Source organism: Saccopteryx leptura, chromosome 5 (genome assembly GCF_036850995.1).
Source record: "Saccopteryx leptura isolate mSacLep1 chromosome 5, mSacLep1_pri_phased_curated, whole genome shotgun sequence".
Taxonomy (NCBI): Eukaryota; Metazoa; Chordata; class Mammalia; order Chiroptera; family Emballonuridae; genus Saccopteryx; species Saccopteryx leptura.
In genome coordinates, this window is record NC_089507.1 from 103805 (window position 1) to 131780 (window position 27976).

Consider the following 27976-nt stretch of genomic DNA (forward strand, 5'->3'; position numbering starts at 1 on the left):
AGCTGTCACCAGAAGCCCCCATTTTTCCAGGGGAGGCAGGAAGTGAAGGCTTGAAGGCCAGGGGGCAGGCGTGGGCGAGTCAGCTGGTGTCCTCTCAGGACTAATCATCACTAAGAAAGGCTTTGCTGATGACAGTGTTTGCGGGGAGCCCATGTGTGCCTGGGGACCGGCAGCTTTCCCAGGACAGACAGACAGCCGGAGACCATGAGCCTCAGTGAGGAGCAGGTGAGGCAGTACCTGGACCAGAACCCTGGCTTTGTGGACCGGTACTTTGGGAAGAAGCTGAGCCCCGAGAATGTGGCCCGGGCCTGCGAGGACGGGCTCCCGGCGGGCTGCAGCAGCTTCCGGGAGCTGTGCCAGGTGGAGGAGAGTGTGGCGCTGTTCGAGCTGGTGAAGGACATGCAGGAGAACGTGAACATGGAGCGCGTGCTCTTCAAGATCCTGCGCCGCCTCTGCTCCATCCTGCACGCCGACTGCTGCAGCCTCTTCATGTACCGCCAGCGCAACGGCGTGGCCGAGCTCGCCACGCGCCTCTTCAGCGTACGGCCGGACAGCGTCCTGGAGGACTGCTTGGTGCCCCCCGACTCCGAGATCGTCTTCCCGCTGGACATCGGGGTCGTGGGCCACGTGGCTCAGACGAAGAAGATGGTGAACGTGAAGGACGTGACCGAGGTGGGTTCTGGGCTGCGCTTCGCAGGGGCCATGAGGGCCCCGCAGGCCCCAGGGCAGCCATGGCCGTGTGGGGGTGCGTGGGAAGGTGGCTGGGGTGCAGGTAAAGGGAGTTTGCAGGGAAGAAGAAATCCCTGATATGCCTGGGAAGGCGGTCAGCTCAGGCTGCCCCCTGGGCCTGAGGCTCCCTGGACGGGCTTGAGCAGGAAGGGGTCATAGTGTACACGGCAGGGAGGCAGGCTGTGGGGGCAGAAAGGTGGACAGCAGTGCGGGAGCTACGAGGTCCCAGTGGGGACAAGTGCTGATGGGTGGGAAGGAACTGGGTAAGGACCACACCGCTGGGAGCGAGCTGCTTCCAGGGGGCGGGGCTGTGGGTGTAGGAGAGTGGTGGGACTGGGGGTGATCTTGTCTGGGACGCAGGCACAAGTCTGATGCACCTGTGGGACGTGGGGGAGGCAGGGCCTTAGGGCCGCGGCAATGGGCGGAGCAGGAAGAAGCCAGCACCTGGCTGCCTTCTCCACGCCTCTGAGGAGCCATAGTCTGGCTCAGCCTCTTCCGCTCCCGTGAAAGGGAGTCCAGAGGTGCTCAGCCCCCAAGCAGCTGCTGTCTGCTTGTCCCTGGAGACAAACGGACGTGTGCGCGGAACCCCAGACCAACAGCACCTGGAAAGGAAACAGCCGGGTTGCAATCCTCTTAAACCTGTCTGTTCTAAACCAGTCCCCAACCTGCGACCTGAATAGAGTAATCTCTGGGATTAACCTCATCTTCACTTCCTTTTTAAGAAACGGGTCACCCAAGAATCGGAATAGCAGGGACATGAATTTCCTGAAAACAGAGGAGTTCAATAGCGGGGAGCCTGCCTCCTTTCCCCACGGTGTCTGGTTCCCTCGGCCCCAGGGGTGTGTCTTCCGCCTGTCCCCCAAGCCTGTGCTGTGGGTGCCTCATGCTGCTCTGAGGGTCTGTTTCCGTCTTCGGCTCAGGCCATGTCCCCCGCCCTAAGGGCTATGTCCCTGGACCCCTCCAGCCTCCCTCAGATGTCCTCCCCCAGCTGCCCAGCTACACTGGGTGAGTCCTCGTGGGGCAGGGCACAACATTGGCCTCATCCTTGGGGCCACACGGGGTTTGACTCATCTCCGATGCAGTGGATCAGAGACCAGAGTCCAAACCCACAGAAGAGCCCATTTCCATTAAGTGCATCAAAAATCCCTAAGCATGGCCAGATGTGGCTTCCAGGTGGTTCTACAGAGAGGAGACAGGCAGAGCCTCATCCCACCGAAGGCACCAACACCCTGCTCAGAGGGCAGGAGCAGCTGGGGGTGTTTCTGGAGCGAGGTGTGTGCCAGTGCATGCCACTGTGGGGCCACTGTGGGGTGGAGAGCCTGCAGCACGGTGATGTCAGCACTCACCTGCAGCTCCTGACTCAGGCAGGCGGATGCAAAGCAGCTGGGTGGGAGGTCATACACAGGATGTGGCTCAGCTATGGCCACCAGCCCCTGGGCAGGACCATACCCCGGTCCTGGCTCTGTGGTCATCTCCGACCCCCCACCCCCACCCAAAGTAATGCAGGCCCTAAAACATCTTGCCGCCACACCACATCACTTTGGCCTCAGGTATAAACATGTCAGTGCTCGGAACACAGAGGGCCAGGGTCGCATCCACTGTGAAGGGCAAGAGTCCAAGTCACCTGGGGAGGGGGAGCCTCGTTTTGAACTGGGGCCAAATTAGGGCTTGCTGACCTCTTCCCTGTGGGGAGAGAAGCTGGGAGCCCCTCCATGGCCCTCAGGGAGTGGCCCTGAGCAGCCACTCTGAGTGGTGGGGCCCACCCTGGGGCAGAGGTGCACAAAGTTGTCCTCCTGAGGCAGTGAGCCCCAAGAGACAGGCGCCAGCTGGAGCACAGGCCCTGGAGACCCCCAGGGGCTGTGGACAGGTCCCGGGGTTACAAGGGACCTTTGACCCCCCCACTTACTGGCTGCCCCATGAACACACCACCCATCAGACTGGAGCTTACCCTTCTTTCAGCTCACACTTCTGTTCTGGGCAGGAGCACCTGGGGCCGGCCCAGGTGGCTGAAGGCAGGAGGAGCTGAAGCCTGGGGCAGGAGGGGTCTGGGGAGAGGCCCCCAGGGAACAGTTGTGGTGGACCCAGGTGGGGTGCAAGGTGGGAGGTGTCCTGAGGACTCCGCAGGACCTGGAACCCAGAGCTGGGGTCATGGACTCCAAGGTGGGGCAACAGAGACTGAGCCAGGCTGGCATCCAAGGACAGAGAGGCCGGTGGCCTTGTCCTCGTGTGGTCCCCGGGCTCCTGATGCCGGGGGAGGGGCCCCCGGGTAGCCCTGGCCTGGGGGCCTCAGCGGAGGTCACCCCGACCCCAGGTCTGCAGAGCCACAGCCTCCGTCTTTTCTCCTGTCACCTCGTAGGATTCCCACTTCAGCTCCTTCGCTGACGAGCTGACCGACTACGTGACCAGGAACATCCTGGCCACACCCATCATGAACGGCAAGGACGTGGTGGCCGTGATCATGGCCCTGAACAAGCTGGACGGCCCGTGCTTCACCAGTGAAGATGAAGACGTGAGTGTCTAGGGCCTGTGCCCTGCGCCAGGGGTGTGTGTGGTCATCAATGTCCGTCCGTCTGTCTGTCTGTGCACAGCTTCAGGCACCTCAGCGAGCACCCGTGTGTCATCCTCACCAGCGAGCACCCGTGTGTCATCCTCACCAGCGAGCACCCGTGTGTCATCCTCACCACCATGCTGAGGCCAGCAGGCGCACCGCGGGGGGCCGCCTGAAAACCAGCCTTTGACTCCTGTTGTTGCAACTTCTGTTCCAGGTTTTCCTGAAGTACTTGAACTTCGGGGCCTTGAACCTGAAGATCTACCACTTGAGCTACCTGCACAACTGTGAGACACGCCGAGGCCAGGTACCCGCCCGCGCTGGCCCCGCAAGGGAGGGTGTCCAGATCCCCCCCCTCCCCCCGCTCTCTCTGGACAGCGGGCGGGGCTGTGTTCACCTGGGCAGGTTCTCAGGCTGGCGGCATCTGTGTTGTGGCTGTGACGCCGCGTGTGCAGAGAGCTGATGTGTGCCACGCCCGAGCACTGGGGTCTAAGCCCCTTCCCTGGGGTGGGTGTGAACACCTGCACGTACTGAGGGCACTGCCACGCCTGCAAGCTGCCCCAAACCCTCTCTGGGAGAATTGTGGACTGATGGTGGGAACACCTTGCAGGCCGAGATCCCTGGTGGTTTGGCCCCGGCCACTCGGGACACGGACAACATCTGCTGCCCCCAGAGCATGGGGCGTGGAGGCCAGAGGGAGCAGGGCAGGGCCTTGTGTTGTGGGAAAGGGTGCAGAGCTGATGGGCCCTCCAGGGTCGGTCCCCTTCGTGCCCCCTGCCCGTGTGAGACCTGAATAAATAGAGAGTGTGAGAGGGGACAGAAGTCTCTGTGGGGCTGGGGCTGAAGAAGCTGCCCGTGCCACGGCCAAGCCACAGAGGACACAGAGGGTGACAGGCCACTCCATGCCACGCCCGTTTCTGCTCTGTCTGGGTGCCGTCTGCATCCTGACCGCACGCTGTAAACCTGTCCAAAGTGATGGAAGGTGCCTGGGCTTGTCTCTGTGTGTGCAGAGAAGGTTGACTTTGGGGGATTCCTTTGGACTCGGGGGCTTTAAAAGGAGCAGCCTGGGCAGGAGGTTCTCCTAACTACGGGCTGTTCCCGCGATGGCCACTTGTGATAAAACCCTCCAGGAGAGACACCTCCCAGGGTCAGGACCATGTGGGGCTGGGACCTCAGCCCTGGGGGGATGAGGTCCAGCGTCCTGGTGTTCACGTGCAGCCCAAGCAGAAGAGGCAGGGAGGACACTTGGTAGGGAGGGTTGGGGAGGTCCTGGGCCGAGAAAAGCTTGTGGTCAGGGCCTGAGGCCACCCAGCCACTGAAAGCCAGTGGGCCATTGGGGGTTGAGTGTGGGGGTCGACAGCAGGGGCCTCGGGTGTGAGGCCGGGCTCAGGGTCAACGGAAAGGCCATGAGGTCGAGCAACATGGCCAGGGCTGCATTTGGCTATGGGGTGCAATGTGCTGCTCAGACGGGGTTGCTAAGACCCACACGGCAAGAACGGGTTTGCACGGGACAGTTGTCTCTTCTGGCCTGTTTGTTGACTTGTGTAATTATCTGTTTCTATCAGTCTGGACTCAGGGTTAAGTGACTTCGGTTATAACCCAGCACAGTGACGAATGGGGTGGCTCAGCTTGTTCCGACTGTGCTTCCTATGCCCTTGACCCTCACTCCCCGCTGGTCCCACTCCTGCGAGGGGGGTTGCTTTTGTTTGGTAGCTGTTGTTTGACGTCCTGACTTCCAGGGGCCAGCAGACGCTCCGGGCCCCTTTCTGCATTTCACGCCCGCCCGTGGTAGAGTCAGCCGTTTTTCAAGGAGCCCTGGTTCCTTTCCCTGGAGAGGGGTGTGCTCACTGCTCCTGAGCTGCTGTAGCTTCCAGGCCCTGTCCCTTCACCCGGCAAGGGGAGGTGTGAGCAGGTAGTTCGCGCACACACACGTGTCCTGCTGTGCACAGAGCCGCTGCGTCCACCCTGAATTCAACAGGAGCTCTCGCTGTCGTCTCCCTCCCTTGCTGTGTGCAGATCTCACTCCAGCAGCGAGACTCCTGCTCTTGTCACGTGTCACCCGTGTGTCTAACAGTTCGATTCCAGTTTGCGTGTAGAGCATGTCAGAGCTGTTGGCTGATGTCCCCCAGGGAACTGGGGTGCAGGGCTCATGAACAGATTCTTTTGCTTCTTTGCCTTGGGTGTCCCCAACTCTGCTCACCCTGGTGGCCGAGGTCAGCATCTCCTCCTCCAGCCCCTTCAGAGAGGGGCCTTGCATTTCAATAGTTCGGTCCCTGGGCCACAGTTCATGTCCTTTGTTGGACTCTGCCAATCTACTAAATGATGTTTTTAATTTGCATACATTAAGGTTCGTTCTTTGTGCTGTACATTTCTGTAGGTCTTGACAAATGCCTTCTGAAGTATCTTCACGATTACAGTATCATAAAGAATAACTTCACTGCCCTAAACTTCCGTGCTCCACCCAGTCACACCCCCACCTCACCTACCCTCGGCAACCACTGGACTTTTCTCTCCCTGTGTGCATAGCAGGGGTCCCCAAACTATGGCCGTGCCCGCAGGCCACATGCGGCCCCCTGAGGCCATTTATCCAGCCCTGCCGCACTTCCGGAAGGGGCACCTCTTTCATTGGTAGTCAGTGAGAGGAGCACATTGACCATCTCATTAGCCAAAAGCAGGCCCATAGTTCCCATTGAAATACTGGTCAGTTTGTTGATTTAAATTTACTTGTTCTTTATTTTAAATATTGTATTTGTTCCCGCTTTGTTTTTTTACTTTAAAATAAGATATGTGCAGTGTGCATAGGGATTTGTTCATAGTTTTTTTTTATAGTCCGGCCCTCCAGCGGTCTGAGGGACAGTGAACTGGCCCCCTGTGTAAACAGTCTGGGGACCCCTGGTCCATAGTGCCGCCTTGCCCGGGATGCCGATCGCGGGAACCACACGGCGTGCCGCCATTTCCTGTCGGCTTCGGTCAGTCAGTCATGTGCATTTTAGGTCCCTCCTCGTCTCTTCCTGGCTTGACAGCTCATGACTCTTTTTTGTGCTGGATAATATTTTATTGTCTGGATGGGCCACACTGAAGGACACCTTGGTTGTTTCCACTTTGGGGCCGTTTATGAATAAAGCTGTTATAAACATTTGTGCGGACCTAAGTTTCCAAGTCAGTTGAGTAAATAAGTACCCAGGAGGGTGCCTGCTGGATACTGTGGGGTGACGGTGCCTGACCCTGTGAGCAGCTGCCACCCTGTCATTCTGCGGTCCCATCGACCACGAACATTCCCGTCTCTCTGCGTCCTCGCAGCTCTTGGTGTTGTCACTTGTTTGGAGTCTAGTCCTTCTAGCAGCTGTATCTCATTATTGTTTTACTCTACAATTCCCTAATGACAGATGATGCTACTAAGCATCTTCTCGGATACTTATTTACCATTTGTATATGTTATTCTCTGGTGAGGTATCTGTTGCCCATTTTTAAATTAGGGTTTCTGGGTTTTTTTTAATTGTTTACTTTTAAGAGTTTTGGGTAAAATTTTGGATGTAAGTCCTTTATCAAACATGTGTTTTGCAAATATTTTGTCCAAGGATGTAGCTTGTGTTTTTATTCTCCTAATAGTGTGTTTAGAAGAACAGAAGTTTTTTGTTTGTTTGTTTTTGTTGTTGTTGTTTTTTTACAGACACAGGGAGTGAGTCAGAGAGAGGGATAGACAAGGACAGACAGACAGGAACAGAGAGAGATGAGAAGCATCAATCATTAGTTTTTCATTGCGCATTGCAACACCTTAGTTGTTCATTGATTGCTTTCTTATATGTATGTGCCTTGACCGCGAGCCTTCAGCAGACCGAGTAACCCCTTGCTGTTATATGTTGGACCCGAGCCAGCGACCTTGGGTCCAACCAAGCTGGTGAGCTTTTTGCTCAACCAGATGAGCCCGCGCTCAAGCTGGCGACCTCGGGGTCTCGAACCTGGGTCCTCTGCATCCCAGTCCGACGCTCTATCCACTGCGCCACCGCCTGATCAGGCTGAACAGAAGTTTTTAATTATAATAAAGTCCAAGTTCTGAATTTTCCCTTCAAAGATTATAGTTGAATGTTGCATCACCAAACAAACCCAAGTCACCTTGATTTTCCCGTCTGTCCTGTAGAAGCGCTATGGCTTTGTGTTGTACACTCCAGCGCGAGGTGTCAGGTCTGGGTCTGGATACACTGTTGTGCACGTGATTGATGTTGTCACAGCTACACGAATGAACAGGAGGTCCTTCCACCATTGATCACCACTACACCCATCACACTGTCCCCGTGTCTGTGATATTGTTTCTGGGCCATTTTATGCTGTTGGTAATGTGTCTGTTTTCACCAACACCATCTTCTCTTGATCACCAGTGTTGAAGCTGGGAATATCAGTCTTCCCACTATATTTTTTTCCTGCAGTGCTCTGCTTGCTAATCTGTGTGTTCTGTTTGTTTGCATTTTCATGTACCCTTGAGAATAATTTTGTCCACATCCACAAAGTAGTTTGCTGATAGTTTCATTAAAACCGCATTAAATCTGTACATCTAGTTGGGAAGAATAGGCAGGTTAATAGTAATCAGTCGTGAAGTATAATTATTTCTATATATTATTGAATTGGTTTTGTCACAATTTTGTTAAGAATTTTTGCATCTGGCTTGACCAGGCAGTGGCGCAGTAGATAGAGCATCAGACTGGGACGCGGAGGATCCAGGTTCAAGACCACAAGTTCGCCAGCTTGAGCGCGGGCTCATCTGATTTGAGCAAGGCTCACAAGCTTGAGCCCAAGGTCGCTGGCTCGAGCAAGGGGTCACTTGGTCTGCTGTAGCCCCTGGTCAAGGCACATATGAGAAAGCAATCAATGAACAACTAAGGTGCCGCAATGAAGAATTGATGCTTCTCATCTCTCTCCCTTCCTGTCTGTCTGTCTCTCTCTCTGACTCTCTCTGTCTCTGTCACACACACACACACAAAAGAATTTTTATATGTGTGTGTATGAGAGATTTTGGTCTGTAGTTTTTGTTTCTTGCAATGTCTTTTTCTGGCTTTGGTATTAGGGTCATGCTGACCTCAAAAAGTGATGTGGGTTCTTCGGTTTCTGTGATCTGGAAGAGACTGTGGTCACTTGACATCATTTCTTTCCTCACTGTTTGGTAGAATTCACCAATGAACTCATCAGGCATGATTCTTTCTTTTTGGAAGGTTATTAATTATTGATCCAATGTCTTCAGTCATTATAGTTTTGTTCCAATTATTCTATTTCTCATGTTCAAGGCATTGAAAAATCCATTTTATCTATTCTATTTTATCTAAATTATCAGGTTAGGTGGCACTGAGTTGTTAATTATCATTTATTTCTTTTCCAGTTGCTTTAGGTTTAAATAGGTCTTGTTTTTCTAGTTTGCTAAGATTACATTATTAGGTTTGGCTATTTTTTTGTCTTGTCACATGTGCATGTGATGCAGTAAACTTTCCCCCAACCCTGGCTTTCATTGTGTCCCACAACTTTTGATAAGTTTTATTTTCATTTTCATTTAATTCTAAGTGTTTATAAATTTCTTTTGAGTCTTCTTCTTTGACTCACATGGGGTGTAGAAACCTGTTCTTGAATCTACTTCAGAATGTTCCAGCTCTGTTTATGTTACTTTTTTTTGGTTGAATTCCACTGTGGTATGAAAAAGAATGATTTTTATTCTTTCAACTTTGCTGAGATGTGTTTTGTGGCTGGAACATGGTCTATTTTGGTGAGTCCTCACATGAATGAGGAGAATGTGTGGTCTGCTGTGGCTGGATGAAGTCGTCCTCACAAAGCCATGCTATCCAGTGTTGTTTATTCCTACTATTTTCCTGATGATTTTCTGCCTGCCGATCTATGAATTAGTGAAAGAAGACAGTTGAAGCCTGCCGCTACCATTGTGCATTTACCAATTGCTCGTCACAGTTCTATCAGGTTTTACTCTATGTAACTTCATGCTCTGCTGCTTGGTGCACACACATTAAGAGTTGTGATGTCGCCCTGGCCGGTTGGCTCAGCGGTAGAGCGTCGGCCTAGCGTGCGGAGGACCCGGGTTCGATTCCCGGCCAGGGCACACAGGAGAAGCGCCCATTTGCTTCTCTACCCCTCCGCCGCGCTTTCCTCTCTGTCTCTCTCTTCCCCTCCCGCAGCCAAGGCTCCATTGGAGCAAAGATGGCCCGGGCGCTGGGGATGGCTCTGTGGCCTCTGCCCCAGGTGCTAGAGTGGCTCTGGTCGCAATATGGCGACGCCCAGGATGGGCAGAGCATCGCCCCCCTGGTGGGCAGAGCATCGCCCCTGGTGGGCATGCCGGGTGGATCCCGGTCGGGCGCATGCGGGAGTCTGTCTGACTGTCTCTCCCTGTTTCCAGCTTCAGAAAAATGAAAAAGAAAAAAAAAAAGAAAGAAAAAAAGAGTTGTGATGTCCTCTTGGAGAAATGACCCCTTTAATCATTGTGTGACAGCCCTCTGCACCCCTGATAATTCCTTCTTCTGAAGTCTGCTTTGACTAACATTAACATAGCTACTCCACTTTCCCTTAATTGTGTATAATAGTACCTAGTTCTCCATCTCTCCACTTTTTCCCCAATAGTTTTATTGTAGTATAAAACATGTAACGTAAAATTTAATTTGTTCACCATATTTAAGTTTACAGTTCAATGGTAGTAAGCACATTCACATGAGCAACGAGGACCACTTTCAATGTCCAGACTTTTCACGTCTGGTTGTGTTCATTTTTGAGGAGTAGCCATGCCGTTTTCCACCACGGCTGTGTGTTTCTCATTCTCACCATTAGCGCGCAGGCTTCCAATGTCCGCATATCGTCAGAAACACTCGTTGTTTTCTGTATTTCTTTTTTAGAATGGAAACTGTCCTAATGGTGTGAAGATGAATATTGTACTTGTGATTTTCAGTCTCCTAATCATCAGTGATGTTGAACACCTTTTCACGTGCTTATTGACTACCGGTACCCTTTTGTTGGAGATGTGTCTGTTCAAGATGTTTGCTGACTTTTAATCTGTTAGTTGAAGTCTAGGAGTTCTCTATATTTGAATATTAACTCTCTATTAAATATGTTATTTACAAATACTTTGTCCCATCCTTGGGTTGTCATAATATCCTTTGATGCGCAAAAGTTTATGATTTTCAGGAAGTCTATTTTCTTTGTTGCGTGTTTTTTTGTTGGTGTCCTATGTAAAAAGTCATTGCCAAATCCAATGTCATGATGAATTTGTTGTATGCTTTCTTCTACGAGTCTTATAGTTGTAGACATTACAGTTAATTTTTTTACCCATTTTGCTTAAGTTTTGCACATGGTGTGAGGTAAGACTCCCAGTTCATTCTTTTGCATGTGGGTATCCAGTTTTCTAGCACCATTTGTTGAAAGATTATTTTTTCCTCATTGAATGGTCTTGACACTATTGTCAAAAATCATTTGACCATATATTCAAGGATTTATTTTCTGTTCTAGACCATTGAGCTATAATTTTGTCTTTATGCTGGTACCACACTGTTTTGATTAATGTAGCTTTGTAAAATGTTTCCAAATCAGGAGTGTGAGTTCTCTACACTTGTTCTTTTTCTAGACTGTGTTGCCTATTCAGGGTCTGTTGAGATGCTATATAACTTTTAGGATGGTCTTTTCTGTATCTGCAAAACATCACTGAGCTCTTGCTAGGGACTGCACTAAATCTGCAATCCCTATCCAGATGGCCTAGGGCAGTATTGAGATTTAACGTTAAGTCTTTCTATGTATTTACATCCTCTTCAGTTTTTTATAACATAGTCTTCATTGTTACAATAATGCTTGGTTTTAGAATTGCACATGCATTTACTTTTACTGAGACGTGGGTTAGAGTTCGTGTCTGCATGGCTCCTGAGTATCTATGACAGGGAAGCTCTAGTGGCAGCAAACTCCTTCAGGTTTTGTATACTTGGGAATGTGTTCATTTCTCCCTCACTTTTGAAGGATAGGTTTGCCCTATGTATGACTTTGGATTGAAAGGTGTTTTTCAGCACATTGAATGTCAGCCTACTGTCTTTTGACCTCCAAAGTTTGTGAAGAGGAATCTGCTGACAAGCTCATTGAGTTTTCCTCGTATGTGCACAAATCACTTTTCTGTGGCTGCTTTTGAGACTGTACTTGTCTTTTATGTGCCGTGGGATGGATGGCTTTGAGTTCACCCTCAATGGACTATGTTGAGCTCCTTGTGTGTTCATAGTCAGGTCTTTCATCAAATTTGGAGAATTTCTAGCCATAATCTTCAAATACTGTGTCTGCTGACACTTCCGGCCTGGATAGATGAAGCCCCCTCCCTTGGGAATGGGGTTGGGAGGGGCTCTCCTTGTGCCCATGTTTGCTGGCTCCCTTTTTATTTCATGAGCAAGGGGTGCATCCTCCTCTCAGCCAGGCCAACGTACTTAATTGCCGTGAGAATTATACAGATCATATTTGGATTCATATACGAATTGATATTTCGACTCAGAAAGATATGGATTGGACCCAGCTGGTACAAAGTGGATAAATATTACTCTGGCATTATGGTCGTGATAAAGACATATAAAATTATAATTTTTATGTAATGTGGATAAGTCTTGCTTTTATAAATATTATATGTGGTTGGTATGATGGTAGAATTAATATAAGTAGTGAAATTACTATTGAGGAGGCAAATAGGTTTATTACTTTTATTTGGAGTTCTTCCAGTATTTTATCTGCTAACACAAATGGAGCCTCCCACCCTTTAAAGGTTTGAAAAGTCCATACCATTATACATGAAGGCATGAATTAGCAACTTTTGCATACTTTTTTGGTTAATAACAATTTTTACTTTCTGTCATTAGAGTCACATCTAATGTTTCTATTAAACTGTATGCACAAGTAAAAAGCTCACAAAATGATTTTTGGGTTTGGGGAGGAGTAGGCAGTGCAGAATACCAATTGTTAGGAGGGTATTTTATCATGCAAACAATGGTTTTGTCTGGTTATCGTGGTGTGTGCTTTCCCTGCTATCTTATAATTAGGATGTAGAGGGGACTGAGGGCAGTAATAACAATATTAGCTCCATCACAGGGAGAACTGTGTGTATGCTTTGAGCTATGAGTTCGTGCATAATTTGAGTTTCTGGGCAGAACAGTATTCTGGGTGGAAAGCAGCGTGCGATTCCGGACTCTGCTTTCTGCCACGTCCACTATAGCCACCGTCCCATGTGCCTGCGGAGGGCTAGGCGGTGACTCAACATGGCCCTAGTTTAGGTGGTGCAGCTGTGAGAACTGTATTTGTATCTTTTGATATGAATATTATATATTCGTATAATATGTATTCAGAGTATAATGTTTTTTCATAATCATGTAACTGCTACTAACCAAATAGTTGTAAGAAGAAATAATTTTAGCATTGGAGAACGTTGAGAGCTTATATGTCGTCACCACCAAAAATGTTATCTACTCTGAGAGGTAGTGGCTGTAGATACTAGTGAGACAACTGGTATACCAGCTAAGGTAGGCTAGGTATGCAGGTGATTACCCTTACTGCTATGATTATTGAGAATATTATCTCCTCTAAGCATATTAAGGACAATATTCAGCATGACCAGTGTATCAATAAGCCTCTCAGGGACACGGCAGAAGCTGTTATAGTGCAATGTGAACCAGACACTTGGTAATTATGAATTTAATCATGATTTAAAGAGTCACAGTCATGTTTTCCTTTCATTATCAGTATTCAGTTCATTCTACCCCTTTTGAGTTCATTCATCGGTAAACGAACGGCTAATGGAGAAGTTAGGACTGGTGTCTGGTGAGGATGGTCTTGAGGCTGTTAGCGTGGGATGCTCAGGAAACGGGAAGAGAGGCATGATTTCGAGGTCAAATACCAGGGATGTGATGGCTGCCAGGAAGAATTCATGATCTTATGCTGATCCCATTGGGTGGAATTCACATAATAGAATGGTGCAAGGTAAAAACACTAGTTAATGTTTATTATTGGAATTAAAATAATTGCATTGTTGAGCTCCAATGCTTTCTTCGTTGGTGGTTTCTTTGAAGCCAACTATGACATTTTTTGTACTTACTAATAAAGGTTGTGTCCTATGGCTAAAGGCTGTACCATTTAAGATGGGCATTTAAATTTCTATTAAAATTATCAATTTTAGAAAATTTACATTTGAGCTGCAATGCTATTCACCAGGCTTGGGAGTCTTCTCACCTCCACCTGGAAATCTTCTCACTGTTGGCCACGTAGACAAGTTTGCTTCATAAAGTTGGTCTGACTTGGGGTTGTTTAGTGTTGTTAAACTGCTCCAGTTAAATCATTATGCTCTTGGCCTGTTAAAAGAAGATGAGTAATTGTAATGGAGTATGATTACCTATATGAATAGATACATAGAGTTTTGATGAACTTTTCTTAAATTTTAAACGTATGTCATTATCTTTAGTAACAGCAGTGTTTAACAACTGGCTCCCAAAATTTGTGAACACTCAACAACTAGCTGTCATGAGATGACCACTGGGTAGTCACTGGGCTCATTTTTCTTGTCTGCTGCCTACCCTCTGGGTGTTCTGACACCTCCTTCTTGGGGTCTGAGCATCACATTAGGCCTTCTAGAAGTCTGTGTTGTTATCTGCGTTGTTTGTTCCATGTAGTTGGATGCCCCTCATTTTCAAGGTCCCAAGGTAACCCCTCAACATCCTCCAACTTTTTTTTTTCTACAGAGACAGAGAGAGAGTCAGAGAGAGGGATAGACAGGGACAGACAGACAGGAACGAAGAGATGAAAAGCATCAATCATTAGTTTTTCTTTGTGCATTGCAACACCTTAATTGTTAATTGATTGCCTTCTCATATGTGCCTTGACCACGGGCCTTCAGCAGACCAAGTAACCCCTTGCTCAAGCCAGCAACCTTGGGCTCAAGTTGGTGAGCTTTTGCTCAAACCAGATGAGCCCTCACTCAAGCTGGCGACCTCAGGGTCTCGAACCTGGGTCTTCCGCATCCCAGTCCGATGCTCTATCCACTGCGCCACCGCCCGGTCAGGCCATCCTCCAACTTTTTTATGGAACCGTTAACCAGAACACACTTAATGAAACCAGGAAGGGCAACACTGCAGTCTGTGGCTGACCCACACTCCTGGTGGTCCGTTCACGTGACATGTGTGCTGATGACAGCAAGCTCAGGGTCCAGAGGAGTCACCATTCCCTGTGGAGGGTCCAAGTACTAAAGACTCACAGGTCAGGGGTGAGCTGCACCCCAAAGGAAAGCATGTGTCACTGGACACAAACGCTTTAGTTGGATTTAGCAGGTTTACAATAAAGTCGAGATTCTACATAAGAATCTGAGTTTCTGGCTTCTCCAGAGAGGTTTGGTCCCATCTAGACATAATCTATAGCAGTCAAGACAGAAACAGCTCAGGATCCACCCACGGAGGAGAGGAGATTTGGGCAGGACCACTGTGACTGACAAAGGGACAAGGCACAGGCCTTGAGTGAGGCCACTAAGATGAAGTTCTAGGACATTCAGGAGTCAGCCTGCTCTCGCCTGACCTCACACAACTTGTAGTCAAGTGAAGAAACACTGAGACTATACATCCTGAGGTTGGGGACAAAACGGGTGCTGTAGAGAATCTCGCTCCACGGGGGCTGGAGGAGAGCCTTCCAGAGATGACGTTGGGCTAAGACGCCAGCCTGGGCTGAGGGCTGTTAAGGCAGAAGACAGAGCCTATGCAAAGGCCCTGTGCTTGCTTAATGTGAGCACTGAGGGCGCAGGGAAATGAGAGAGGTGGGCACAGCAGAGTTGGGGCCATGCCACCCAGAAAGCCTTGTCCACCAGTGGAGACCGGTAGGCAGACAGGGGTTGGGGCCACACCACTGGGAACACTGTGGTTACATGGGCAGAGGGCTGCCTCCTGGCGAGAAGACTCCAGGGTAAGTGGGGTTTCCAGAGTTGGCTCCTCCTCTGACAACCGGGAGCTGCAGAGGTCCCTGAGGGGGGCTGACAGGAAGGGAGCTACACAGAGACATTCTTGGAGGAGGAAAAGGGGCCCAGCACCACACAGTGCTCCTCACAGGCCAGAAGACGGATGCGGAGGGGGTGACAAGGTGGGGCCTGGAGGTGACCTGCCTGTGGGCACCGGCTAAGGAAATGAAGAAAATGGGGAGGGGAGCCCCACGGAATTAGTCTGAGCCATCAGCCCTGGACAGCAGCCTGGGGTCTGCGGGGGTGGATGTCCAGGGCATGGTCAGGCCAGGGCCTCAAGGGGCGTGTCAATATATCGTTACTCTCAACTCTTTTTTTTTTTTTTTTTTCCTGAAGCTGGAAACGGGGAGAGACAGTCAGATAGACTCCCGCATGTGCCCGACCGGGATCCACCCGGCACGCCCACCAGGGACGATGTTCTGCCCACCAGGGGGCGATGCTCTGCCCCTCCAGGGCGTCGCACTGCCGCAACCAGAGCCACTCTAGCGCCTGGGGCAGAGGCCAAGGAGCCATCCCCAGCGCCTGGGCCATCTTTGCTCCAATGGAGCCTTGGCTGCGGGAGGGGAAGAGAGAGACAGAGAGGAAGGAGGGGGGGTGGAGAAGCAAATGGGCGCTTCTCCTGTGTGCCCTGGCCGGGAATCGAACCCGGGTCCCCCGCACGCCAGGCCGACGCTCTACCGCTGAGCCAACCGGCCAGGGCTCAACTCTTTTTGCTGAGACCACAGAAGGGTCTGACATCCAGGAAACAATGAGCTCATATTCTCAAAGCCCCGCTCCACAGAATCTGATTATGGAGGCTGGCTGGTCAAGTCTTTCCCTTTCCAGCTTTTCAATCGATTTCAATTTTCAACCACACTCACTCGCTAAGCCAACATGAAGCCAGCACCAGGCACTGAAGGGCAGGCACGTGGCCAAAGCCCAGAGGCCTCACCTTGCAGGAGATTCCCAGGGCTCCAGGGTCAGGTGCTTGGATACAGCCCTCGGTGGTGGCGCTCTTTAGAAACACTGTTGGGAGGGGCAAGTGGGTTAGCGACCTGCTGGGCTCTGTGGGCAGATGTGTGTGCATGTGTGTGTCTCAGGTATAAGACTTTATGCCCGGGTGCTGCTGCAGTCAAACAGGTGTGTGGGTGTGAACACAGCCCACAGTGCACCACTCCCGTAGGTGCTGCTCTGGTCGGCCAACAAGGTGTTTGAGGAGCTGACGGACATTGAAAGGCAGTTCCACAAGGCCTTCTACACCGTGCGGGCCTATCTGAACTGCGACCGATACTCAGTAGGCCTCCTGGACATGACCAAGGAGAAGGTGAGACCTCCGCTCCTCCGGGGCCCTTGGCCAGCCTGGTCCCGCTCGGTGCTGACTCGCTGACGCCCTCTCCTCTCTGCCTAGGAATTCTTTGACGTGTGGCCTGTTCTGATGGGAGAAGCCCAGCCATACTCAGGCCCACGCACACCTGATGGCCGTGTGAGTCAGGGAGGGAGCAGCTTGCACACCCCGGTTTCCCCAGATCCAACTTCAGGGCAGGAAGGGCCTGTCCCAGCCCAACCCAGGAGTGGAGAGGGAGCGGGGGTGGGGGTGGGCTGTGGGGGGGGGGGGGGCGGGGAGTGTGGAGCCAGGAACAGACACCTCATCTCCCAGAGGTTCCCATCAAGGTGCTGGCCCGGGAGTCCCTCATTACTACTGTGGTTTGTTTCTCAGGAAATCATCTTCTACAAAGTCATTGACTACATCCTCCATGGCAAGGAAGACATCAAGGTCATCCCGTAAGTGCCTGTGGACAGTAGAGGGTGCCACACAGAAGGGTGGGGAGAGGGGCTGACTCACTGACCTGGGAGAAAGTGGATAGGGGGAGAGGAAGGTGGTGATGGCAGAGGCACCATGAACATCAGCGGTGGATGTCCAGGGGGTCAGGAGAGCTGTTCAGCTGACCCTGTCAGCAGCAAGTAACCTTGGAGAACCTCAGGGTCTCATCGTGGCTTGCCCAGCCACCCTGGGCAGGTGGAGATCCTGGAACGGAAGCGCCGATTTTGTGTACCTAGCTGCGATGGGACAGGAGGCGACATCCGGCTCAGTGAGCAGTACAGCCCGGTGGAGCTCAGGACAGGACTCCACTCCAGAGAGACTGAGTCCCAGCCCTACAGCCACCTGGCCATGTGGTCCCAGGCCCCACCTGTCAGGCCCCTAGCCAGCAGGTCCCACACAGGGGACCTGGGGTTCCTGAGTCAGGGCCAGGCCCACAGAGCAGGCGACCAACACTCAGTTCCAGAGTCTGGGATGTGGCCTCTGTAGGGAAGGACAAAGGGCCTCAGCTTAGGCAGAGAAGGAGGAATGAGGCAAAACAGATGTCCCAGCCCCCCTCCTCCCTTCCCTAGGGCCTCCCCTACTTCCCCCGCCCCACCCCACCACCCCAAAATCCCTGTTCCACCCAGAGCTCAGGGAATGGAACAAGTGTGAACACACACACTGCACCACAATCACAGACACACACACCCTTCACAACCCCGGTGTCTGGTCCATCTGAGCCTCTGCTTCTCTCCCCAGCACACCCCCGGCTGATCACTGGGCCTTGGCCAGTGGCCTTCCAACCTACGTGGCAGAAAGTGGCTTTGTGAGTTCCCTGGGGCCCCGCCCTTGCACCCCGGCCTTCCCACCAGCCCGTGTGTCTCTGCCAGCTCCCTGCGCTTGGCTTGGCCCATGTAGAAACCCCCAGGGTGAACAGTGTTTTCAGAATCACACTATTTGGCTGCTTCAGCTGAAATTGCTTTCTGCTTTCAGATCTGCAACATTATGAATGCCCCTGCTGATGAAATGTTCAAATTTCAGGTATCTATTTGTTAAGAGAAAAATGCATTGCACTTAGGAAAGAAGACAGTGTGATTCAGAAATGATGGTCTAAATTGTTTTTTTTGCTACTTAACAACCTCAAAGTCTCGGTGACAACAGCAAACACATATCCCAGGCTCATGTGTCTGTGGGTTAGCTGGGTACAGCTGGACCCCAGCAAGGGTTCAGGGCTCCTTCCCGTGTCTTCCCCCCTGGGCACACATGACCAAGGCTCTTTTCTGGAAGAGGCTGAGGGTCCAGTGCCCTGGCTGAAGTAGGCTTTGTCTCTAAAGGCTCCTCCAGGAGCTTTTATATGAAATATGTCCATATTTCACTGGCCAGACACCAACCAGCAGCATTGAGGTAAAACCAGCTGTGTGATTGTGGGGCACGAGAGCCTTGTAAGTGGGACCTTGTGTGACCGACGCTGGGACAATGCACGCTGCCTCTGTGGCACAGGGCACAACCCGAACGTGGACGGACAGTTTTTATGCGGGCAGGGGAGGGGACTGGTCGGACTCCAGAGGAGCAATGACCAAGACTCTGCAGTTTGAGAGGCCAGGGCCAAACCCCGAGCAGCAGTCACCTCTGGACTCCTGTCCCCGCAGGAAGGCCCCCTGGACGACTCTGGCTGGGTCATCAAAAATGTCCTGTCCATGCCCATCGTCAACAAGAAGGAAGAGATTGTGGGGGTTGCCACATTTTACAACAGGAAAGACGGGAAGCCTTTTGATGAACAGGACGAAGTCCTCATGGAGGTAAACACCTGTCCCTGGTGCCGCTCTGACCATGATGCTTGTGTGACAGCACCGGACACCCCACCTGCTCTCACCCCCTGACCCAGCACTGGGTCCGAGGAGGGTGGGGACCAGGCGGAGTGTGAGGCCCCATCCTGGAGCCAGGGGGTCTCTGGTGGGTACCCCGCTTGCCCTGTTAGAAGCACTCATGGCACTGGGAGCCTGAACACCTGGATAGTGGATACTCTTCAGTTGGGTGACACACTGCTCTGTCTGCAGTCCCTCACACAGTTCCTGGGCTGGTCAGTGCTGAACACTGACACCTATGACAAGATGAACAAGTTGGAAAACCGCAAGGACATCGCCCAGGACATGGTTCTGTACCACGTGAAATGCGACAAGGACGAGATCCAGCTGGTCCTGGTACTGCCCCCCTCCCTCCTGGGCTCCTCCCTGCCCCGTGGGGACACATGCACCCAGGAGCTGTGGCCCATCCTCGAGTCCCCATGGCGGGTCCCTTCCTGGTGTCCAGTCTCCTTGGCTGTAAGCAGGGGGTGACCAGCACCTTCCTGGCTGTGCTGTGAGGACTCCATTAGTCAGGATGCACAGGAATGTGAGCCTACACAAGGGTACAGATAACACTGTTTCATAACACATCTGTTTTCTCTGTCAGCCAACAAGAGAACGCCTGGGGAAGGAGCCGGCCGACTGTGAGGAAGAGGAGCTGGGGAAAATATTGGTCAGAATCTGACCCCCACCCAGAGGTGGAGGCTGGAAGGGCCTGAGGGTGGGGGGCGGATTTCTTTATTCCCAGGACGCTGTGTGTGCTTAAGCGCAGTGTTGTCCTGTGATGTCGGCTGCTGTCGTGTGTGTGCACCTGTCATGTACATGCACATCTTTGCACTTGTCTTCCTGACAACATCACTGTGTCTGGCCAGTTGGGCAGGTTCTTGTTGTTGGGCCGCAGGTTGTAAGGAAAGGGCTGAGCCATCAGGGAACCCGTGTTCCAGGCTACAGGCCAGAGCGACCTGGAGGCAGGCGTCCCTGGAGGGTCGTGGGAGGAGAAGAGACGAGGAACCAGGGGGGCCTGGTGGGCCTGCCTCTCTCAGGCCCACACTCCCTCCCACAGAAGGAAATACTGCCGGGGCCCACCAAGTTTGACATCTACGAGTTCCACTTCTCCGACCTGGAGTGCACTGAGCTGGAGTTGGTCAAATGTGGGATCCAGATGTACTACGAGCTGGGCGTGGTCCGGAAGTTCCAGATCCCTCAAGAGGTGAGGGTCGTGGTCAGGAGGTGGAGGGACACAACCAGGGGTCTCAGATCCCCTGAGAGGTGAGGGTCGTGGTCAGGAGGTGGAGGGACACAACCAGGGGTCTCAGATCCCCCGAGAGGTGAGGGTCGTGGTCAGGAGGTGGAGGGACACAACCAGGGGTCTCAGATCCCCCGAGAGGTGAGGGTCGTGGTCAGGAGGTGGAGGGACACAACCAGGGGCCTCAGATTCCCCCAAGAGGTGAGGGTCGTGGTCAGGAGGTGGAGGGACACAATCGGGGGTCTCAGATCCCCCGAGAGGTGGAAGGGCCTGGTGGGGGCCCCAGGCCCCCAGGAAGTATGGAGGGGCCTGGTCAGGGGTCCCAGCTTCCCCTTGCAGTATGGCGACATAGTCAGGTTTCCCAGAACCACCAGAGGTGGGAGACATGTGGTCACGGTCCCAGGTTCTGCAGAAAGTTTGGGGCCGGCATGTTAATTACAGAACGGACAGTGCAGGCAGGTCACACGGGCAGTGAATAGTTGGAATTGCCTGGAAGGAAGGACTGCATGATGGACAGATGGCTGGATGACTGGACAGAACATTTGCTAAATAGGAGTTCCAGGCAATTTGATCATTGAATACATCACTGGGCAATAGTGGGGGTTCGGCTGGGCAGAGAGGGAACAGAAGCAGCCCATCACCTGTGAGGACATGCGATCCTTTCAGCCGGAATGCAGGCCTTTGCCAACACCTGGTGTGGGGGGTGGCCCACGCTGCCAAAGCTCTGTTACTGTCCTGCGCTTTCTCCTTCACACCCAGAGCATCTGCTCCCACCGCCCACATAAGGGGACCATCTTTCCTCATGCCCCTACATCAGGGCAGCAGGTGGCATTTTCAGGAGACATCTGATCAAATACTAAAGAAAAACCCAAAAGAAAAAACATATAGAAAATATTAACAGAAACAAACTTATTTTCAATAATTTTCTGGCCCTGAAAATCACAGAACACTAAAAGGCTCGCCTGGGCCTACATTCTGCTGTCCAGAGATAACTGCCCTTCACCTCCCGGCCCCCCATCCCTCTCTGGACCTTTAGCCTCCATCTTATTTCTCCTCACCTGTACCAGGTGCCCACAAATCTTGCCCCACTCAAATACCTATGCTTTCTGTGGACCTTTTCTTCTAAAATACCCCAACCCCCTGGCTAGAGTCCTCTTCCCAAACTGGGCTAGAAATAGAAGGGAGACTCCAGACGTCCCCAGGAATGCTGGAGCCCTTCTGAACTGAGCATGGACTCGTCAGACTGTGGTAGCCCTCATCCACTGGGCGGGGGGGGGGGGGGCTTGTCCAGGGGGCTGAGGAGACTGAATGTGGGGTGACCTTCAATTAACGTGTTGGCGTGACTCACGTCTCTACCTCTGCAGGCCCTGGTGAGGTTCCTGTTCTCCGTGAGCAAAGGGTACCGGAGGATCACCTACCACAACTGGCGCCACGGCTTCAACGTGGCCCAGACCATGTTCACGCTGCTCATGGTGCGTGGGTGGGCAGGGGCGCAGCGCCCCGGAGCCAGGGTGGGCGGCAGGTCCCCCCCACACACACACATACACACAAACTACATCCACCCAACCAGGGTTGTGAAAACCTCCTTGTTCCAAGGACAGGCCCAGGGCGCTAGAGGTGGGGGCTCCTCGTGTAGGACGTGGGGCCTTCCAGGGCAGAGCAGGGGTTGTGCCCGCCCACGCAAGAAAGCAGATGGAGGGTTGAGAGGGGCATTGGGTGAGGCCGAGCCCCCACGCCTACCCCATCACCCCCGCCCCCTGGAGCGGCCACAGGAGGGTGGGCGAGGGTGCTGGCCAGGTGGCAGGAACGTGGGCATCTGTCTCCGCAGACGGGGAAACTGAAGAGCTACTACACAGACCTGGAGGCCTTCGCCATGGTGACGGCCGGCTTGTGCCACGACATTGACCACCGCGGCACCAACAACTTGTACCAGATGAAGTAGGTGGCTAGGGACGCGCGCGCCCCTGCGCGCGCACAGGGGTGTGTTAGGGAGGGGCCTCGGTGCAGCCAGGCTGGGGACGCGGGACTCTCTGAGGGGCACCCTCTCTCGGCCACGCTGGAGACTTCTGACCCCTGCTTGTTTCTTCATGAAACTGTGACAGGTCCCAGAACCCCTTAGCCAAGCTGCACGGCTCCTCGATTCTGGAACGACATCACCTGGAGTTCGGGAAGTTCCTGCTGGCGGAGGAGGTTCGTGTCCCCGCATTACTCAGGGTGGCATCTCCTGGCGGGTGACTGCAGCGCGCACCCTGGGCAGCGGGCAGCGCCCCGCGGCCTCCTCGCCGGACAGGAGGTCCGACCGTGTGCCAGAGGCCCGTAGGCCGGAGAGGGGGGCAGGCCCAGCTCCAGTGCAGCACGAGATTCGCGTTCGGAAGGCTCTCACGCGGTGGGTGGGCTCTGTCCAGTAGGAGGTCACCTAGGTCTGGTGCTCATGACCCACGAGTAGAAGTCGGCCAGCCACGCCCGCACCCCGGGTTTGGAAGACGGTCCCAGGACCGACCTGAGACCACACCCCTCCCGCAGAGCTTGAACATCTACCAAAACCTGAACCGGAGGCAGCACGAGCACGTGATCCACCTCATGGACATCGCCATCATCGCCACAGACCTGGCTCTCTACTTCAAGTGGGCTCCGCCCCGCGGGACCCCGTCCAGGGCCGGGGCATCCAGGAAAACTCCTGCGGCCCCAGGCGGCCCGGACTCTGCCTGGTTCCTCTGCTGGAAGGGTGGGAGTGGGGGGGTCAGGAACACGCGTGTGGGCGGGTGTCCTGCCTGGGGTGAGGGGGTGAGGTCGACTCTCTCCACTTGTTCTTGGGGTTCAGGAAAAGGACAATGTTCCAGAAGATAGTGGACGAGTCTAAGAACTACGAGGACAGGAAGAGCTGGACGGAGTACCTGTCCCTGGAGACAACACGGAAGGAGATAGTCATGTGAGCAGTCGCGGGAGGGGCAGCTGGTTACTCCTGCAAACCTCCTACAGGACCCAGACACCAAAGGTCCTCTCACGTTCTTTAGTAAGAACAATACCTCTCTTGCTGGCCTTGAGGCCTCAAAACAGATGCTCCATCTTGGTCCTTATTTTCAGGGAAACACTGAGATTTGGGGTCAGACAGGCCAGCTCCTTAATTTGTGGACTTTGGCAAAAGTTGACTCACTTTAGGAGCCTTCGTTACTTCATCTGCAAGGTGGAGACTCAGCTTCTCCCTCAGGCCTGTCCCAGAAATCTGATAAGGAAGTGTGTGTGTGTGTGTGTGTGTGTGTGTGTGTGTGAACCAGGCACTTAAAAGGCACCAGATAAATACTTGCTGACATCAGTTTGTGGCGCAAGGGGGAGGGGACAGGAGGCAGAGGTGGAGAGGGTGTGCCCTGGCTGATCACTTCTGGAAGGACACGGGGCTTGGACCTCTGCCCCATGGTCACCAGGCCATGCAGGCAGGAAGGAACCAGAATGGAGAGGGAGGGAGGCCAAATCTGGGCCTTCTTGTAGCTCCATCTGCTCACAGGGCCATGATGATGACGGCGTGTGACCTGTCTGCCATCACCAAGCCCTGGGAAGTCCAGAGCAAGGTCAGAAGTCACGTGGGGCGCGACCTCCCTCCTTCATGGGACTGCACCTAGGGGGAGCCTGACGTGGGGTCAGACCCCTGGTTTGCAAGCAGTGTTGAGGGCACTGCCCTGCTCTGGGGCTGGTCATCAATGGCTGCCATTGTGGAAGGGGCCTCTGCTCTAGCCGTGGGTTGGGCCAGCCCACACAGCCGGGCTCCCAGAGGGTCCAGGGTGGAGGAGCCCAAGGGTCTGGAGCCTCCTGGCAGGTTCTCAGGACAGTTTCTGATCAATGCTGAACTCCATGGGATGACTGCCTTTTCTCTACCCCCCAGGTCGCTCTGCTGGTAGCAGCTGAGTTCTGGGAACAAGGTGACTTAGAAAGGACAGTTTTGGATCAGCAGCCCATTGTGAGTGTTGCTTCCAGAACCCTCTGTCCCCCTTGTGGCCCTTGAGAGCCTCAGTCCTGGCTTGGTGCAGACAGGGGAACCCTGAGCCTCCTGAGGTCCTAGGGCCTTGATCTCACTATGTGGGTCATATAAATTTAGGTGGCTGAGGATACGGGTAAAGCTGTAATGCCCATGTAGAGATAGAAATTGGCAGAACCAAGCTGTGGCTTATAACTTAGAGGCTCCATTAGCCCGGACAGTTCTGCAGTGAACACAGTTGGGCAGGACAGACCTGGCCCATGAGAGAGTGCTGGGCAAGAGAGCCAGGGGCTAGAGTCCAGGGGCCCATACCATGGTAGATGGATTATGCTGGTGTCTATAGGTCACCACTGTGGAGTCAGGAATATGCTGATCAACCACGATGTCACCTGCATAGGAACCAAAGGGATAAGCACAGCATAGTGGTGTCTAGCAACAATATGAAAGGGATGGAAAGAGGGTTTGTCTCACAAATCAACTCCAGTCAGTGAACAGCTATCTGAGAACAGGCTTGAGAAGGCCTTGGGCCAGGTACAGGTGGCAGGAAAGGGTGTGCTGACCAACTAGCAAAGTCTCCTGGGGGAAGGACAAGTAGCTGGGTGTCCCCTCTGGGCCGGTCCTTCAGGATCCTTCCTGAGCTCACCCTCACCAGGCCAAGCTCCAGACCACGGGTAGCTGTGAAGAAGAGACTGACAGGAAGCGACTTGGTGGGTCCGGAGTGTGTGAACACCAAGGACAGCTCCTCGAAGTTTGCCTGGGGTTCCCCTCCGGGAACTGCGGGTCTTGGCTCAGCACCATGGAGAGCTCCCGGGGAGCTGGAGGGAAGGGCAGTTCTCCTGGACAATGGGTGACATAGGACAAGCCAGCACTGTGGACGCTGACAGGAGTGTCCAGGGTCTGATGGCTCAAAAAGGCATGGGGCCTCCTGGCTTTCCCCTTCCTAGGGCCAGCGTCTGTCAGGCAGGCTGGGCCCTGGGGCCAGAGGGTGCAGCTCCTTCCAGTGTGTCTTGGTGAAGATGTTCATCTGAGTGGGGTGGGGCTGTCCTGGTGCTTGAGGATGTGTCTGGCACAACTGCCCCCAGCCCTGCACTGTGTCCCTTTCCCCCCAAAGCCGATGATGGACCGGAACAAGGCGGCCGAGCTCCCCAAGCTGCAGGTTGGCTTCATCGACTTCGTGTGCACCTTCGTGTACAAGGTGAGTGGGCGGCACAGGGCCAGCCGGCTCCAAGAGGACAAGGCCTTTGTGGGGTCACCAATTGCTCAGTGCCACCCTCCTCACCTCTTCACTTAAAATCCGAAATCTTCAGTATCAGCCCAACTGAATCCCTCCCACCTTCACCTCGCCCGGCCAGCTCCTCAGCTCTCGCCAGGCGTTCTCCCTTTTGATGTCCTCTCAGTCACCTCAAGGTCTTGCCTCAAATGTCCCTTCCCCAAAACCCACCTGGGCACCTCCCAGGGCCTGAACATTGTTCTCGGAGCTCTGACCACAGTGCGTCTGTGGCCTCATTTGCTGGCGTCTGTGAACCCTGGAACAGGGGCGGGTCCCCCTCACAGCTGAGTGTGCTGCACCCAGCAAACACTTGTTGCATAACTGACAGGCAACAATTGGACACCAAAGACATGGAGCTGTGATGTCACAGCTCAGGGGACTGGCCAAGGACATGGGAAATGTGACTGCCCAGCCCCTTCCCAATGACACCCAGCATGCCCGGGGGCTCCACCCTGCCATCTAAGAGGCTGCAGGGCAAACCCCATATTCTGAGGAGGATGCTCTCTGGTTCTGAGTGACGTCATCCCTGACTGGGCCATTCCCACCCACATCTTGGCCCCCATGTCACCACACTTCCCTTCACTGAAACTCTAGCCGCTTTTCCTGCCTCCACAGCTGAAGTGCCAGGGTGGGTGTGGGGGGCAGGACCAGGATATGCACTGCAGTCCTGACATCACAGGTCACAGCCCCACTGTGGCATCCCTTACCCAACTGCACCCACACACGCACAGCTTGTGTGTCCATGTGCATGTGTGATGTGTGTGTGTTGTGTGTGGTGTGTGCTTGTGTGTGCTGCATGTATGAGACAGGAGCACAGGACTTGCATGTCTGCCCATGTCCCTTGTAACTGACATTTTCTACTCTATTCTTGGGATCCTTGCCCCACTACAACTGCATGTGTCATAAGCATTTACACCCGCAGCTCCCATTCTGATTTCAAGAACGCAGACGCCTTCTCCTTTTTCACAGCTCTGCTGGGAAGTGGCATTTCAGTGGCCCTTCCTCCTCCGCCAGGCAGGCCCCCTCAGGGTTCTCCTCAGCGCAAACCAAGGGCTGAGGCATGGGGACATGACCCATCCCATCTGCCCAGGAGCAGTCGGGAGGTGCAGCCCAACATCTCGGTTCCCTCTCTAGGAGTTCTCCCGCTTTCACGAGGAGATCCTGCCCATGTTAGAGCGACTGCAGAACAACAGGAAAGAATGGAAGGCCCTGGCTGATGAATATGAGGAGAAAGTGAAGGCCCTGGAGGAGGAGAAGAAGAAGCAGGAGGAGAAGACAGCAGCCAAGAAAGGTCTGGGTCCATGTGACTCAGGATGCAGATGGCGGGTTGGGCACTTAGCTAATCCATGGTCAGAGTGTGTGAAGAGACAATTAGACAACAGGACTGAATTTGGAGAAGAGGCAGACTTCAGACAGCCCTGTGGTTAATGCTCCTGGGTTCCTCACTGCAGAGGCAGCCACAGGGGGAGGCCCGTCCACTGAATGGGCCTGCTGATAGAGCAGCTCCTAAGCCTGGATGGAAAGGACTTCCTCTTGGTCCTAGCCAGAAAACTATCTCATCTTCTCCAAGGAAGTAATAACTGAGTGTTCATTCCTTTATGAACAGGAGAAAGTCCTACTAAAATATCATGAACTCTTAACAGATTTTTTGTTCAAAGAACAGTTCCCTCCCAAGTAATTCAGAAAATCTATCTATACTACACACACAGAGGAAAATAAGAGCGAGGTGTCGAGTGCTCATAACATCTCCCTGTGCTGTGTCAAGTGTGTGTTTACCTGCTCGTGCTACGCTGTGGGAGTGTGGCTGCACTGGAGCAGCTCAGCGCACCCCAGACTGGCATCCGTGACAGTGGCGCCTTGTTTCCACTCGGCCACCTCAATGCCGGGACTTTTTTTTGCTGTTCCCTACAATTCCTCGGATGGGGAGGGAATCAACATAAATAAGACAGTTTCAGGGTTGTGGGAGGCCAGGGCTGAAGTGCCACCGAGGGCTAAGATAAAGAAGGCCAAGCCCCAGTTAATCGGCTTAGGCTGACCATAGATGCCTGGCTCTGCCCTTTCTCCTGCAGGGCTGGTAGAGGACACAGGAGCCAACAAGGAGCCTGGCTGGCACTCACACAGCTCCCACTAACCGTACTGTCTTCTCTTGCAGGAGGCACAGAAATCTGCAATGGTGGCCCAGCACCCAAGTCCTCGACCTGCTGCATCCTGTGAGCCACTCGTGGGATCTGATGGCTCCCTCATATCCCTGTGCCCACTGGGACTCGGTCTCTAACCACTTGATACAAGAGGTTAGGAAACCTGAGAGAATGACCGGAGACAATTTGGGGTGTTTTAAATATTTTTAAGGTGTTTGTTTTTATAAACTAAAGCCAACTACAAATTACAGTGTAGCCTAACCTACACTTTCACTCATCCACCTTTGGATACATAGTAATACCAGCAACCTTTGAAAGTCTGTGCGTGTATCTGAAGCACTGGGTGTATGAGAACCTCTGCACATGTATTTATGTGTATATGGGTAGGTAGATAGATACAGACACTGTTTCCCGTCTAATTTAGGAAACATATATGACCAGAAATTTAGAATAAAATGAAAACAA

The 27976-nt window shown here is 53.0% G+C and overlaps 1 protein-coding gene across 1 annotated transcript; it reads left to right on the plus strand.

Moving 5' to 3' along the window:
* The first annotated feature begins 23 nt into the window (after positions 1-23).
* PDE6B (phosphodiesterase 6B) lies at positions 24-27819 on the plus strand. The gene is made up of 22 exons (XM_066385406.1): positions 24-672; positions 3086-3238; positions 3495-3584; positions 16426-16566; positions 16651-16725; positions 16960-17024; positions 17803-17869; positions 18037-18084; positions 18693-18842; positions 19101-19244; positions 19495-19560; positions 19951-20097; positions 21498-21605; positions 21962-22071; positions 22236-22323; positions 22657-22757; positions 22955-23062; positions 23636-23699; positions 24011-24085; positions 25215-25298; positions 26508-26664; positions 27526-27819. The coding sequence occupies exons 1-22, from the start codon at positions 205-207 to the stop codon at positions 27585-27587; spliced, it is 2571 nt and encodes an 856-aa protein (XP_066241503.1). The 5' UTR covers positions 24-204; the 3' UTR covers positions 27588-27819.
* Positions 27820-27976: the final 157 nt, after the last annotated feature.